Here is a 16189-nt window from a genome sequence, read left to right as displayed (position 1 = left end):
TATATATATATATATATATATATATATATATATATATAAAGCATCTTACTTTTATGTGCTTTTGTCATTTTTAATTAGTTTTTTTATATATATTTTTTTATATTTAGCTTTAATTTATATCTTTTTCAGTTTTAACCTAAACTTAACTTAAACTTTTTCACTTAGTTGCCAATGCAACATTTTTAATTTTTTTTAATTTTTTCATCTAATATTTATATTTTATTACAGCTTTATTTCCATTAACAAAAAAGATTTGTAATAGTTTTTGTTAACAATAACAAGACTGGTATGAAATTATTAATAAAATTATTAATAATAATTAACAATAATTCTAAACACATTTTAAAATGAAAATTATTTTATTAATAATAAAATTATTCTTGTTGTTAAAAATACTAATTGTATTAAGTCATGAGTGGTAAGGATAAGCTACATGACCTACTTACACTGTTTCACATTTTATATTTTCTCAGTTACACTCAATCGAAACAGACTAAGATAATCTTATTGTTCCACAGGCAGTTGAAGAAGAGGAAATCATACTTAAGAGTGGCCAAGTCCATGTGTCCGGTCACCTCCAGGCCATAGAAGCGCTGCATGTCCTTAATGGCACTAGAAAGGATCTGGGCTGATTGTATGGTGGACATTTGTCTGCTAGCCTGGGGCAGGTAGCCATACATCCTCAGCCATGACTACGAGGAACAACAGAGACAGAAAATGTTGGAGAGTTGACAATGTGTTGCAACAACTACTACTAAAAAGTGTGGTGACACAACAGAAAGGAAAAACAAACATACAGGAAGACATTAATAGACGAGCTTTCTGATTTTGCAACTATCCATTAGAATCCATCAGGAAATGTTATGAAGGTTTGGAATAAGATAAGTTGAGCCTTAAACTACATAAACACAGTATAAAAATAAAAGTACGCCAGAGACAATTTTTAAATGTTTGGTTAAGAACTGAATATTAATATGAATATTAATATCTGAATGTGTTTTCAGTTAAGACTACTGCCACATGGTCAGGCTATGAGGACAGATGTAAACATCTTTACACACAGGACAGATGTGAAGTTCACCAGAGGTTGCAGAAACGTCCTATTATAATTTTCAACTTTGAAATTACCAAACGGTTACTAAACAGATAGGATTGGATTCTAAATTAATAATACTAGGTAACCCAATGAAACTCTATGGTCCTGTAAGAAATAAAAAAATAAAAGAAAAAAAAAGCTTTTTTGACTGCTTATATGTATTTATCAGTTATGTGTCCAATAACCAATAAGTTATTTCTGCTTTCTAATCCATTGATATGCTGATCATTGTATATACAATATATAATATTTTAATAATAATAATAATAATAATAATAACAACATCTATTGGTGTTGTTATTTACAGCATTATATTGAATTAAAGCTGTTTTGACCTATATAAACGTAAATTTTCATATTTGTTTCGGGGTAAGTCTAATTGTTAAGGTACACATTTATCACTTGACAATTAATTAACAAATAATTACAATTAACAAATAATTATTTATAAAGTTGAGTAATTATCCAAACAAGACGTTAAAATGTGAATGGCGTTATTTATCAGTAAACTTGATATTAAATAACATATTAGTTGAAAAGTGTAAATGACGAAATAAATCGATCAAACCGATTTCAAATTGTAAAGTTTTCTTAAATGTGCCTTTACTGTCTTCTAAACTGACCCTAAAACTCATATATTTGTCCAAACCTGGAAGACCAAAGCAAAATGTGGCCAAACAGAATTTCACAACTCAACATGTACAAATATAAAGCCCACTAAGTTAGTTTCGTGCCGTCAGTATGTTAGTACAACAATCATAACGATAGAGTCCACAAACCTCAGCGTTAAAAGCGTCTTCGTCTGCAGTCGTTTCAGCAATGTTGACAAACAGTAGGATGAAAATCATAGTCACAGGTCTCAGCGACCGATGCGATCTACTCCTGCGGGCTGACATCTCTCCACTCCCGGCACAGCAATGGCAACGAACACACAACCTGGAATCGCTTAGATTAGATCGCAACCTGGGAGATTCTACAATCTTTTATCACCAAAATAAACTCATTGTTTTTATCGGACCACAAACCCACTAACTTAGTGCACGTTTTTCTTATCCAGTCCAGTTTTCGCTCGTATTGTTATCCGTGCAAACAGTTGGAATAGGTCTCCAGCGGCGTGCGCAAGCTTGTAAACTATAACATTAGCATGACCCGCAGCTATCTACCCATTAAATATTGAATAAAGACACTATTTCTTGATATCTGCATTGTCTGTGTTGATATAAGCACCGCCTGGATAAACCCATCTGGGAATGCCGAGGACCAGCCGGAGTGTCCTCGAAACGATCCCCAATATGTCGCAGGACACCAAATATGAGCATGCAATCTCATGAGGATCTCATGCCGATCTGCAGCATGCATCCGCACCCGATTCCCTGCCCACTTTCTCTGTTTACCTTTGTGATATTATGCACGCCATTTTTGGTTTTACAATAAACATTCCATATGTATTTTTAAGAAAACGCAGATTAAGGGAGATGTACTGAAATTGGTTTATTTGAAGAACAAAATCAGTCAAGCATGTAACTCCATTTTTAGTTCTCACTGCCACCTGTTGTTCATATTCAGTACTGTAAATAAAGTGTGATTCACAGTACGCAAGAAAAAAAAAAAAAGACTGATCAATGCCTCTTTGTGAATCACATTCAAGCTAATTTTACTTCAAAAACTACATTTCCTTGACAGAACATTTAGTGTTCACTGACGGTCCATTATCTTGGAGTGTTCACTCAGAGCTAACATGCTAATAGTTAGCTTGTGTACTTGAGGCAGCTTTTGTACCAAACACAAACCATTATGTGTTGGGTAAAAATGTGATTTATTTAGTTATTTGTCATGTGTCGTCAATTTCCTGCTTTGGCGATACTGATGAGAATGAAAAGGAAGATGCCCAGGGTCCAAATCACTGCCAACGGAAGGACCAATGTGAGGAGATCTAAAATCAGACAACATCCATATGGGTAAAACATGAAACATGTATTAAAATGTCATAGGACACTACATAAACATACTTATCATAGGTCTGACTGGTAGCTCCCGTCTGATTGGTCCATAAGACAGCAGGCCTTGAGCTTGCTCATCCATAACCACCTCTCTTTTGGATACAGTTTTACATTCCGAAAATAAATCAGGTCAGGTTAACAATGGAAAATGTGATTTTCCGAAACCAATTGGTTAAAAAAATGCTTACAGGAATACAAGACTTTCCATCCTCAGGTGTGCAGAGATGCACAGTGCAGTGCAGGTAGAAACTGTGGGGCTCCTATACAAACCGAAACATATCAAACGAATAACGGACAGTCGACCCCTCACTGTTTGTTCCTGCAGGGTGCACCGTGCCGTTACCAAATTAAGTTGTTTTATCATTTGTGCACCTTGAAGACAATCAGAAAAAAAATTAAGACATTTCTGAAAGTATGTTTTTTATGTATTTTTATTATTTAAATATTTATTTAAAAAAAGTTATTGCAACTCAATCTTATGAGAAAATGTAACTATTTAATGAGGTGCCGATTGGTGTGGTCACACTTTCTGTTGTTGGCCAAATTTCACAGCCAACATCCAGTCACTTAAACAGGAATCCATGTGATCGGGAGTTTTGTATGAGGCTGAAAAAGGTCCCCAATGTATATTTTGTTTGGTCACACAAATTTGCTGTGTTGACCAACAGACAGCTGCTTGGTTTGAGAGTGACTTAAGTGCAAGCTGTGCCTTATGCATCATTTTTTTATGAATTAAAAAAATTCACCAAAATGTGACTTACCCTTAAGTGGTACTTATTGCATTGCTACACTATTGATAATGGACAATAGACCTTCTTTGCCTACAAAATTTTACAAAAGTTTCTGCGCCTTCAGTCACCAAAAACAAAATAGTTACAAATTGCCACGAGACTGTGTTGGTTATTGGTGTTAAAAAGGGACATCTGGATTTAAGATTTACAGATCATTCCCTATACTAACTTACCCGTTTACAAGCAGTGTGTGGCTAAAGCCTGACTTATCATTAGCTTGAGGAGTCTATGTAGCCCAACACTAATTTACTCTCAGATGGAAGAAATCTTCTGGCTCTGTCACTTGGATCTGGACATAGATTTGATCTCCGAGCTTAATAGTAGGTGCGCTGGTAAAAGCTTCAGTGTATGCGTGATCTTTATACAGGCTCATCTCCACCATGGCATCCACTTCATCCACCTTGAACATTCTTTCACTTCAAAAACAAATCAAATTGGTTAAACGCATGCTTTATCAAGGATAATTTGAAAAAATGTTGGACCATCCAAAATGTAGATACGTTTGTTTCTTCATCGTTTTAGCAATTTTTAGCAATCCATCAATTAATGTCTTGTGAAGAAACAAAACAATCATTAAGATGATTGAGCAATGTTAATTGTTGGACTGGAGTCGTGTAGATTACTTGTGGATTGTGATGTTTTTATCAGCTGTTTGGACTCTTATTCTGACGGCACCCATTCACTGCAGAGGATCCATTGGTGAACAAGTGATGTAATGATATATTTCTCCAGATCTGCTCCAATGAAGAAATAATCCCATCTACATCTTGAATGGCTTGAGAGTGAGTACATTTTCAACAAATTTTCATTTCTGGGTGAACTTTTCCTTTAAAATAAAGAGATGATGGGAAATGCCAGTCTGAGTCTACGGATGTACGGATAGATGCACTTGTACTCAATCTGCGCAACTGGATCTCTCACAATGTTTCCATAGACAGGTGGGTCAGACATCAGCGTTAAGGAGTATGCAATGTGCATTATGTTCTCCTATTAAGAGTCGATGACACTTAGAGATATGTAATGTGTATGTGCATTGATGCTTGCATATTTTAAGAAAAATAGTACTGCACCTCCAGAGGTTTGCCTCCACAGGCAGTGTACTGGTCCATTGGTGTGTGCACTGTGAAATAAGACGATCCAGAGATCTCCTCTCTATGGACACGGCAGCTGGCGTTAGTCAAATTAACTGCTTCTACTGCCACATTGTAGTACTTGAAGAACTCTTCATCCACTAGGATGGAAATGAAGTCTTTGCCACATGTCACATTCATTTTTGCAACTTGAAAATAAATATTTGATTAATACAAAAATTAGTTAAAATTAAAACGTGAAAAAAACGGTCTTACTCAGCCAAAAATCCAGGGCCAGTTTCACAAGACATCATTACGAGAAAAAAAGAAGAAAAAAAAACTTCATGTTCTTATTTTCTTCTTCAATCTTAAGAATTCTAATTCTTGAAAATAATCTTAAAAATCATTGTAAACAACTTGAAGTTATCCTAACATGAAGTAAGGATAACCTTCTAACTTGTCTTAAATCCCCAAAGGTATAGTCTGTCATTTTATTTCTAATATATTAATGAAAAAAATAATACTAAAAAACTAAAGTTAGACAAAAAGAAAACGTAGAAAAAAATGTATAAAGAATTTTGCTTAAGACTTACGTGAACCTGGCCCCAGCTTGACAACCAGCTAAATGCCAAGCTAGGAGATCAGTTTAAAACACCTAAGACCAGCAACTGGTTACACAGTTTTTCCTACAAGGTTGACTCTCCTTTACCCTGGTCAGAGATCTCCAAAGTAGCCAACTGCACATTTACAAGTTCGCCTTTGCGACAAAACGCAGGTAGCTGGGTCAGAACACTGATATTTCACATTCACCTGGATGAAAAAATGGCTTTAATAACCAGACTTGACTGAAAAAACATATTACCATCACATGTGACCTTACCAGAAATACTCCCAACAGCACAAAGTAAGGTTGCAAGATGCAGAAACATCTATGAGAGAAAAATTACAGCGAGTGAGAAATTACTGAGGTAAAATCTGACACTGACATACTAAAAACAAAAGACACCTTTAATTTCTGATAATGCGTCATTTGTATCAGCAAATCCTTTTTATTTAGATTTTTTAAGTGTTTGGAAAATAGTTTTAGAGCATAGCAATTTTAAAGAAGCCTAATATCTAGTATACATGTCTCATTCAAGTAAATATTGATTAAATACATCAGAAAGGAAATGCTAAATTAATTTGATGAGTGACACCTGGTCGTCTTGACACGTTAAACCACCAATCACTTCTTTGGCATGACGTTTATGGATCGGTACCGACGAAAAATAAATTAAAATAATAATGAAGAAAAAAATTTATTAATTAATTTATAAAGTAGCACACATATACAAAATACATTATGAAACATATAATGGATTTACATAGCATATACATTGTGTACATAAATAATAAATACACATAAGTAAAACTATTAAAACCAGTCCTATTCTCAAATGACAGCATTTAACAGCATCTTAATATCTTTCCTTAATAAACATCTCCAATCATATGTTTTTAAAGAACATGTGACCAGTGTTGGGGAAAGTTACTTTTAAAAGTAATTCATTACAATATTGCGTTACTCCATAAAAAGTAACGATTTACGTTACTTAGTTACTTTTTATGGAAAGTAATGCGTTACGTTACTTTTGCGTTACTTTTTAAATCTGGACAGGGCTTGCTTGTTTGTTTTTAAAATAAAAAAGTTCTATTTTTGGCAAATATAAAAGCCTTTTCACACCAAAAGTGAAATGAATAAGCCTCAGGCTGAAGGAAATGTAAATTTACGTCCGTACAGTAGAATGCAGAAGAAGAAATTTCAACACACTTCAGCAATAAAAAAAAGACACACAAATGTTCATCTAGAGTAATTTTTGCTTATTAGTATGATTGAACTGGATCATCGAAGGTCAGAAGCAAAGACATTGGTTAATAGAATGGGATTATTAAATACATAAAGGATATTTGTGTTGTTTAACATTTAATTATTGCAGGTTTGCGTTATATTCTGAGTATATTCTGAACATTTTTTTTATTCATTTTGAGGAATACTGAATCTGTTTTTTTTATTTTGATTAATTAGATTAGATTAGATTAATTAATGCATTCATATTTATTTTAGAACTACAGTAGCATCTTCTGATTTCTCTCAACATGGGGACAGGAGAGCTGTCAATCAATAAATTGGAAAAAAAAGTAACTTGCGTTACTTATTTGAAAAAGTAACTCAGATATTCTCTTGTAAATTAAAAAGTAATGCGTTACTTTACTAGTTACTTGAAAAAAGTAATCTGATTACGTAACTCGCGTTACTTGTAATGCGTTACCCCCAACACTGCATGTGACTCGTATGACGTATTCAAAACAAATCCATTGATCGGCGCTCGATTTACCAGTCGCTGATGTTTGTAGGAAGTCATGTGAGCCGGGACATATGGCGGCTTTGGTCAATTGCTTATATTGAAAAACAGTGCGATCTACCTCTGTCATCACCCGCGAAGAAATATTCATCAGGTTTACGTTCTGTACTGAAGCAATCGCGGTTTTTCGGATCGTCGTCTCTGAATGATTCAAGTTCATAGAGGTGCTAAGGCTTTTATTCTGTTTTGGCAGTAACTGCTCTCGTCTCCTGCTCCGCGCTTTCAGTTGAGTGTCGCAGACAGCAGGTCCTGTTATTTTATAAGTGATGCTTGTGATGAGAGGTCGCCGCGGAAACACGTTTTAGTGCGTCGTCTTGTCTGTAAACAATCTCTTGGATGAAACATTAAAACATTTATTCAGTCATACACTAACTGAACTTTCATCTGATGAGACTTTCCCTGTATTCACTGAGCTTTATTCAGAGATCAGTTTTAACAGTTCCTAGTTGTGGTTTATGCGTAATTTAAGTTTATTTTTCGGAAATACTTTGAAAAAATGAACACAGAAAAGGATTTTTCTCCATTGACACCAAACATTGTGAGAGCTCTCAACGACAAACTGTACGAGAAGAGGAAGGTGGCAGCTCTTGAGATTGAAAAGTGAGTCTTAATCGGTTATTTATATTCATAAATGAGAGAATATGCTTTCAAATTGGAATATGTCATATTAATTTGCATTCAATTTCTGTTAGACTTGTTTACTCCCATTTTACTGCACTGACACCCATTCTACAGCGTGTAAGTTATATTTTAACATGTATAGTTAGTTTCTCTCTGTATTAAGTAATTGACATTTGTTACTTTGCTCAAATGGAGAGCTGGTCATCTGACATGCCACATGATCTTATTAGTCATGCGTATGATCAATAGCCCATAGTCCAAACGGCACTGAAGTCTATTACATAAATACAAGTATGGCTAGCTAGTGTTTTAAATGAATTAGTAGAATGCTGTGTTTTATTTCTATTCCATTCATCCACTGTGATCGCTTCTTCCCAATCTTCTGCCAGGCTTGTGCGGGAATTTGTAGCCCAGAACAACTCTGCACAGATCAGACATGTCATCCAGATACTGGCCACAGAGTTTGCGCTCTCCCAGCACCCTCACAGCCGAAAAGGAGGCCTCATTGGGTTAGCGGCGTGCTCCATTGCCCTGGGAAAAGTATGTGAACTAAATGTGCTAAATACTTCCTCAATACACCATTGAATACTTGATTCAGAGGTATATTGGCTGCAAGACGTTCGTATGCTTGAAATTCCGAGGCTAATATGGAGGCTTTGCTTATGTTTATCTTTACTACTCAGGATTCTGAATTGTACCTGAAAGGACTCATTGATCCAGTTCTTACTTGTTTCAATGACTCTGACAGCCGTCTGCGCTACTACGCATGTGAGGCCCTTTACAATATAGTGAAGGTTGCCAGGGGAGCAGTGCTGCCCCACTTCAATGTGCTGTTTGATGGGCTTAGCAAGGTAAACTAATGCACCTTCATATCTAGATGTATGCATGAAAGGTAGAAATGAATCACACATGGTATTCCATGCTAGTTTTAAATATTTATTTGAAATAATTTTTAGTAATTAGTAATCAATGCCATTTAAACATTTAAATATAGTATAATATTTCTTAAGAGTAAAAAGCTGTTTTGTTATTGTCAGTTATAGGGTTATTATAGTTCACATTTTTGTTACTTGAAATAAAATAAACGTTAACTGATTAACATTTCTTATTTTCATTTGGGTTAATTTGATGTACTAAAATAATGAAAATGAAAAAGTTAATAAAAACTGTATAGACATAATGAAAAATAAAAAAAAAACATGACAAATGCTGCAAAATTACTAAAACTTTAGCTAAAATGAAAATGAAATATGTAATTTCATAAATAAATATGTATAAAAAAATGAATTTGAAATATTAATAAACTAGATTAACGTCTCAATGATCTTAAAGTAACACTGACTAAAACTATTAAAAGTAGTTTACAGTAATCAAAATAAAGCTGAAATAAAATATAAATACTGTGTGAAAACTAAAATAATTAAAAAAACTGACTGAAATAAGTTGAAGTTGAAGTTACTAAAACTAAATGAATTAATTAAAATAAAATAAAGTTAAAAAGAAATTTAAAAAATGAAGTTTAAAAAACTAAAACTAATAAAACTTAAGCTAAAATTTAACTGAAAACTGAAATGATAAAAATAAAAGCTATTTCAAAATATTCATAAATACTAAATAATACAAAAATAACACTGGTGAGATGTTATTTTCTTCTGTTATAATCTTTTCTAAAATGCCATAAACATTTAATGACAGGATTTGTATTATTATTTTATTTTTTCTTATGTAAGAAGTGATAACACAGACGTTTTAACCGTGTTACTGACATTTTTGAACATAATTTTCATTGGAATCACTTTTCAATTGGACTCTGTACATGTGATCTGTTCTTTACAGCTTGCTGCAGATCCTGATCCAAACGTAAAGAGTGGATCTGAGCTCCTGGATCGGCTTCTTAAGGTGAGTTTGAAATGAGAAACGTGGATAATACAGTTAAAGTTTGGAGGCATCAAATGAAATAATGACTTCTGCTTTTTATTTTAAGGACATTGTAACAGAGAGCAACAAATTTGACCTAGTGGCTTTTGTCCCACTGTTGCGTGAGAGGATTTACTCAAACAACCAGTATGCGCGCCAATTCATCATCTCCTGGGTGAGTTGAGCACTTTCACCAATCTGCAACGTTTAAAAGGACACAACAGATATATTGTTATATGTGTTTAGCTAACATTTATGCTTTAATTTATTTTATTACTTTATATTAATAACTAAAAATGACTTAATAGTTTTAGTTTTAATTTGAGATGTAGTTTTTAAAACCATTTTGAATAGTTTTACAATAACAATGGTAACCGCCATTATGCTATTGTTACTTCCTATGATGGTTTGACTGCTCCAGATCCACGTGTTGGAGTCCGTTCCTGATATCAACCTCTTGGATTATCTGCCAGAATTTCTAGACGGACTCTTTCATATTCTTGGAGACAGCAGCAAAGAGATCAGGCGGATGTATGTCTCATTATCTTTCCCTTTACCTGTGATAGTCTCTCCCTCTTCCTCTTTTCTCTGCTTCCTTTTTCTCATTTTTAAAGCGCATTAACAGCTGCTGTTCAATAGGTGTGAGGTGGTTTTGGGGGAATTCCTGAAAGAAATTAAGAAGAATCCTTCCAGTGTCAAATTTGCGGAAATGGCCAACATCTTAGTCATCCACTGTCAAGTGTCTGATGAATCAAAATCCAGTGAGTCAGATGTAAAACAATGTACAATTCTTATTTTAGGTAAGTAGTGTAATTCTTTTATTTTGTCTTACTGCAGCTTACGATCTCATCCAGTTGACGTCGATGACATGGATGAGAGAATTCATTCAGCTTGCTGGAAGAGTGGTACTACCATATTCCTCTGGCATTCTGACAGCAGTGCTGCCTTGCCTTTCCTATGATGACCGCAAAAAGAGTATCCTAAACTGAGGTTGCATATCTAATATAAAATGCATTGGCTGAGAGTACATTTTGTGTGCAATGCCATTTAGCTAAATGTTTTTGTGATATTGATATGGTTCTGGTAGTATCAGGAGGTGTCACTGTTCAGATCCGTTTCCTCAATAAACCATCTCCAGGTACTAAAGAGGCTGCCAGTGCATGTAATCATAGCCTGATGAAACTTGTGACTCCTGAAGATGATGAAGATGATGAAGAATCACAGACCAAATCTTCCCCTCCGAGCGATGGGACTCCATCTAAGAAAGAGGGTGATTTGAATGGCAAGTTTTTTTTACAATAATTTTCCTTATTTATTTTCTTCTAATTTAATTTATTTATTTAAATTTGTGGAAACAAAATAATGTGAAATAAAGGTATGAGAAAAGTGATTTGGCCCCCAATGCATTTCTGGAAAGATTTTGTCGCCCCCTGTGTATCAATAGGAGAAAAGTGACAAGACCATTAGAGGGATTGAACTGTGTCGCCTAGTGGACAAATGTGGTAATTGCTGAGGAAAGCTCAAGGACAGTTAGAGGGATTGAAATGTGCCACCTAGTGAGCAAATATGGCAACTGCGTTTATTAAAATTAAAAATTAAATTTTTAGGAATGCATTGGTGGTTCAGTGGTAGAATTCTCACCTGCCACGCGATTCCCGGCCAATGCATCTAGGCTTTTTTTCTTTTCTTTTGCAAATGCTTATTTATAGTTTGAAATGTCTTGCTTATTCACACTAACATTCAAAAGTTTGGGGTTAGTTTGCTTTTTTTTTTTTTTTTTTTAAATAGATGATTTTGTGTATTCATCCAGAATGTATTAAATTGCTCAAAAGTCACAGTAAAGACATTGTTACAAAGAATTCTACTTCAAAATAATGCTGTTCTTTTGAACTTTCTATTCATTAGAAAATCCTGTCACAATTTTCAAAATATTAAGCAGCACAACTATTTTCAACATTGAACATAACAACAAAAAAAAAGTTTCTTCAGCAACAAATCAGCATATTAGAATGATTTCTGAAGGGTCATGTGGCACTGAAAACTGTAGTAATGGCTTGCGAAAATTTTAAATACATTAAAATAGAATACACTCATTTTAAATTGTAATATATATATTTTTTTACAATATGACTGTTCTTACTTTATTTTTGATCAAATAAATGCCATCTTGATGAGCATAATTGACTTAAAAAATCTTTAAAAACATAAAAAATCTTACTGACCTTTGTATTGTAGATGTAAAAAAGAAAGATTAATTGATAGTGGCAGCAATTGTTTCCACGTTGTTTTCTTCATGTAAGCATTCTATCGTTACATTTTCTTTGTTTTATGAATGATCCAGAAATATGTCATTTTAAATACACTGCAATACTGAAAATGTATTTGAAAACATTGCCTGGTTTGATTTGATATTTCTGTTTCTGGTTTTAGATTCCCTAAATGAGTCTCAGGAGTCAGTAGGCTTCAGCAACATCTCTTTCTTTACTCCAGCAAGGTACGTTTTGACAGTCACTGACAGAAAACACTTTATAGTTTACTAGAATCAAAGCAACAACAGATTGTCTAGTTAAAAGTTCAGAATTTCTACAAGATCTCTGATTTGCTCTGTGCTGTGTAGTTCTGACAGGTCTGCGGTAACTCTGGATCTGGATGGCATCGTGCAAGTACTGGACAGACATTTACACGATTCATCCACCGGAATGATGACTCGCATCGCTGTCTTGAAGTGGTTGTACCATTTGTACATCAAGACCCCTCGCAAGGTTTCTATAGATGGCATTTTAAATATGCAGTTTCAATACTAAAAAGTGCAGCGCTAAAAGAGATTTATTCCACTGTATCTCCATGCCAGATGTTCAAGCACACAGATAGTTTGTTCCCCATGTTACTGAAGACACTATCAGATGAATCTGATGAAGTAAGTCATCATCATAATCATTTCCAATCATATCAGTGCTGATCTACCAGACGCTGCTATTTTAAAGATTGAATATCTCTCACAGGTGATTTTAAAAGACTTGGAGGTTTTAGCAGAAATTGCATCATCACCTGCTGGTCAGACGGACGTGTCTGGGTCGTGCGACAACTCAGACAGCAAAACAGAGCTCCATATTCCAGGTGGGGTCAGAGATGGGCAGCCAGTGGTGGTTGGTGGGTAACCAATTCCTGGTCCTCTTTTTGTCTGTTTATATGATTAAAGCAGATGAATAACAAACTGTTGTGATTTGTGAACATGAAATCAAACAAGGACTTTTTATTTGACAGGTTCTAAGGTGACAGATTTATCTCCCAGCACTCCCAGCATGAGTTCATACTTCTACAAGTTCATGATTAATTTGCTCAAGCGCTTCAGTTTAGAGAGGAAGCTTCTAGAAATGAGAGGGGCCTTCATTATCAGGTAAAACCATCCAGCCTCAAAGGTTTAAACTCAGGACAATTGTAGTAGTCCAAGTAAATCTGAGTATACCACTATCCTTTCAACAGATTTTGTCAGTAAGATTTGTCTACTTCCCAACAGGCAGCTGTGTCTCCTCCTGCATGCGGAGAACATATTTCACTCTATGGCAGACATCCTACTCAAGGAGGAAGATCTGAAGTTTGCCTCCACCATGGTGCAGACACTTAACACTATTCTGCTTACCTCGGCCGAACTGTTCCAGCTACGGAACCAGCTCAAGGACTTGCGCACACAGGTAACATCTGCTTTGAAAACTTTAAATTAACTTTAAAACAGACTCCAGTAAAATCCAGTCTGATTGTTTCTACTTGAGGTTTTGTGTCAGTGCTCATTGTCATTGGTTTATGTTTCTACTTTCTACTCCTCAGGAAAGCTGTGCTCTTTTCTGCTGCCTCTATCGCTCTTGGTGTCACAATCCAGTGGCCACTGTGTCGCTCTGCTTCCTGACACAGAACTATCGGCATGCCTACGACCTCATCCAGAAATTGTATCCTTGCTGTAAAGAGTTTATAATATATCATTCTGTTTCAGACTGACTCAAAATTCTGTATGCTAGTTGCTGGTTTATATATATATATATATATATATATATATATATATATATATATATGCACACACACACAAAAGTTCAGGGACTGTAATATTTTATTGAATAAAAAATATGTATTTTTATATTATATTATGATTTAAAATAACTGTGTTCTATTTTAATATATTTTAAAATGTAATTTATTCCTGTGATGCAAAGCTGAATTTTCAGCATCATTACTCCAGTCTTCAGTGTCACATGTTCCTTCAGAAATCATTCTGATATGCTGATTTGCTGATCAAGACTCATTTCTTATTATTATCAGTGCTGAAAAACGTTGTGCTGCTTAATATTTTTGTGGAATCATTGATAAAGTGTCTTTGCTAAATAGTATTTATTTCTTTAAAAAAATAAAAAAATAAAAATCTTACAGACCCCAAACTTTTGAACGGTAGTGTATATAAATGAAAAACAAGTTTTTTAAAATAAACTATGAAAAATTAACAATGAAATGATGTATATATACCTACAGTCATGGAATGTATAGAAAGATCTGGAAATTTCTTTTAAATTGTTAAATACAAGTAGGGAAAAGTCATGGAAATTTTGAACTGAATATAATTTTTAATGTTAGATTTTAAATATTTTTTATATTTAAAAAATTACAGCTGTAATCTATTTAATGAGTGTAATCTTTGTAAAATAATTACATACAATCTTTATAGAGTAATCACAAGCTACTGCAGAAGTAATTGAATTTAATTGATCAAAATTGTTCAGAAATCTGGAAATATATATTTAAAAAAAAAAAAAACACCTTGATCTGAGCTGATCAGTGGAGATCTGGAGGTAACTGTGGACTTCCTCATGGAGGTGGATAAACTTGTGCAGCTAATCGAGAGCCCCATCTTCACCTGTGAGTCCCATTCATCCACCATATAAAATTGAGTATCATTGTCAGCTCTCTACACTAACACCCATTCTCTTTGCAGACCTTCGTCTGCAGCTACTGGATGTAGAGCATAACCCGTATCTCATCAAGGCTCTGTACGGCCTGCTGATGTTGCTTCCTCAGAGTCAGGCATTCAAGCTGCTCTCGCATCGGCTCAGCTGTGTGCCAAACCCTGAACTTATGAGGATGGTGTAAGTTCTCGTGCTCTCTAAACAGTTTGACATCATCTAGACTGGATAGTCTGCCTTTTCTCAAGTGCTTTATTTTTTCAGGGAAGACCCAAAGGCACCCGTCAAAGACAAACGATTAGCCCAGCCACACATTGATTACAGTGAACTGCTCCAGCACTTTGACAGAGTCCAGAGCAAACACCTGGAAGTGAGGCATCAGAGGGCGGGACGCTCTGAGCACCCAGACAGGAAGTTGTAAAGGTCACCGACAGGATGAGATTATGCAGCCTTTGTCCGAAATACCTCAACAGGACCTATAGTGGGCATCTACGTATCACCTTATTCAGTTTTTAATGTATTCAAGCTACTATGGGCATGAGGGACTTCAATGTGCTTTATTTTTATGCTACGTGAAGTGCTTTATATTCAGGTGCTGGAGTTGATGTAGTATGTACACACTTGGATATAATTTGACTAGGTTGTCTGTTACAGATTAAGGGCCAATGGTTTTATCATTCCCAACTGACTGGTTTAATATAACCCTCCCCAAATCATATGTACAGAACACCTTGCACGTAGCCCTGGATGTCTATTAGGAATTTTTAATGTAAAACATGACATCTTCTCATGACAAGTACTGTAAATGAGTCTTTAATGGACGTTTGTCTTTTTTTGTATGGTGATTTTTATCTCTCACACAAACCATATCCAAAAATATTCACTCTGTTTTCTTAGCATTCCCATTGGAGTCTACTTGTCCTTCATTTCATCATGTTTTCCCACATCGACATATTCATTCTTGGCTTTATGTACATGCAAACTGTTTCTCTGTAATGTGAAGACAAAGTTGCAATAAAGTTGTCCATGCTTATGTCTTTTTTGTTGGTTTTCTTGAATCAGGTGCTGCTTATCAGCATGAGAACCACAGAATCTCACTTTTTACAATCCAGCAGGTGGCGCTGTTGTATAACTTTCGCTAAGAAAGCGTCTAGGCTGTGGCTGAGAGAAAACTCGTAATTTCTCACCGAAAATCCCTATACGCTTCTTTTTAGTTTACAGAATAGTTTACAAGTATCCCCGCCTGTCAGGCGGGAGACCGGGGTTCGATTCCCCGACTGGGAGAGCACGTTTTTGTTTTTCTGACTTTCTCTGCGTCCATATGTACGCGATAGGTGTTCACATCA

General features: G+C 35.0%; 2 protein-coding genes and 1 pseudogene across 3 annotated transcripts in view; 1 reads left to right on the top strand and 2 right to left on the bottom strand.

The window, feature by feature from the left end:
• Positions 1-2432, bottom strand: part of LOC107679619 (matrix metalloproteinase-15-like) — an 8717-nt gene extending 6285 nt beyond the window's left edge. The window contains exons 1-2 of the mRNA XM_016475227.1: positions 1876-2432; positions 544-692 (exon numbers count right to left, since the gene is read on the bottom strand). Coding sequence (XP_016330713.1) covers positions 544-692; positions 1876-1992 — 266 coding nt within the window. The 5' untranslated portion in view covers positions 1993-2432. The remainder of the gene's footprint in view (positions 1-543; positions 693-1875) is intronic.
• A 484-nt stretch (positions 2433-2916) lies between these two features.
• Positions 2917-5671, bottom strand: LOC107679588 (pancreatic secretory granule membrane major glycoprotein GP2-like; annotated as a pseudogene).
• Positions 5672-7331: 1660 nt separating this feature from the next.
• On the top strand, positions 7332-15790 carry LOC107679617 (protein VAC14 homolog). Of its 2 annotated transcripts, none has more exons than XM_016475224.1 (19): positions 7332-7959; positions 8370-8520; positions 8664-8831; positions 9817-9879; positions 9965-10072; positions 10319-10428; positions 10537-10658; positions 10735-10872; positions 11036-11179; positions 12328-12391; positions 12515-12659; positions 12749-12814; positions 12900-13014; positions 13162-13294; positions 13415-13589; positions 13723-13841; positions 14720-14799; positions 14876-15026; positions 15108-15790. In XM_016475224.1, exons 1-19 carry the CDS (start codon positions 7856-7858, stop codon positions 15262-15264), a joined length of 2313 nt encoding a protein of 770 aa, XP_016330710.1. In that variant the 5' UTR covers positions 7332-7855; the 3' UTR covers positions 15265-15790. The 2 variants fall into 2 exon arrangements, with proteins under 2 accessions (XP_016330710.1, XP_016330709.1); XM_016475223.1 differs by having other exon boundaries at positions 12900-13047.
• The last annotated feature ends 399 nt before the right edge of the window (positions 15791-16189 follow it).

The sequence above is a fragment of the Sinocyclocheilus anshuiensis genome, unplaced genomic scaffold (assembly GCF_001515605.1).
Source record: "Sinocyclocheilus anshuiensis isolate Anshui unplaced genomic scaffold, SAMN03320099.WGS_v1.1 scaffold288, whole genome shotgun sequence".
Classification (NCBI taxonomy): Eukaryota; Metazoa; Chordata; class Actinopteri; order Cypriniformes; family Cyprinidae; genus Sinocyclocheilus; species Sinocyclocheilus anshuiensis.
This window is presented reverse-complemented; position numbering and strand designations above follow the sequence as displayed.

What these genes read in the sequence shown, in the direction of transcription:
- LOC107679617 (XM_016475223.1), top strand. Translation starts at nt 7,856, where the DNA reads ATGAACACAGAAAAGGATTTTTCTCCATTGACACCAAACATTGTGAGA. An exon ending in GCTCCATTGCCCTGGGAAAA is followed by an intron (nt 8,521 to 8,663) that starts GTATGTGAACTA and finishes TTTACTACTCAG; the next exon opens with GATTCTGAATTGTACCTGAA. An exon ending in GTCTGATGAATCAAAATCCA is followed by an intron (nt 10,659 to 10,734) that starts GTGAGTCAGATG and finishes GTCTTACTGCAG; the next exon opens with CTTACGATCTCATCCAGTTG.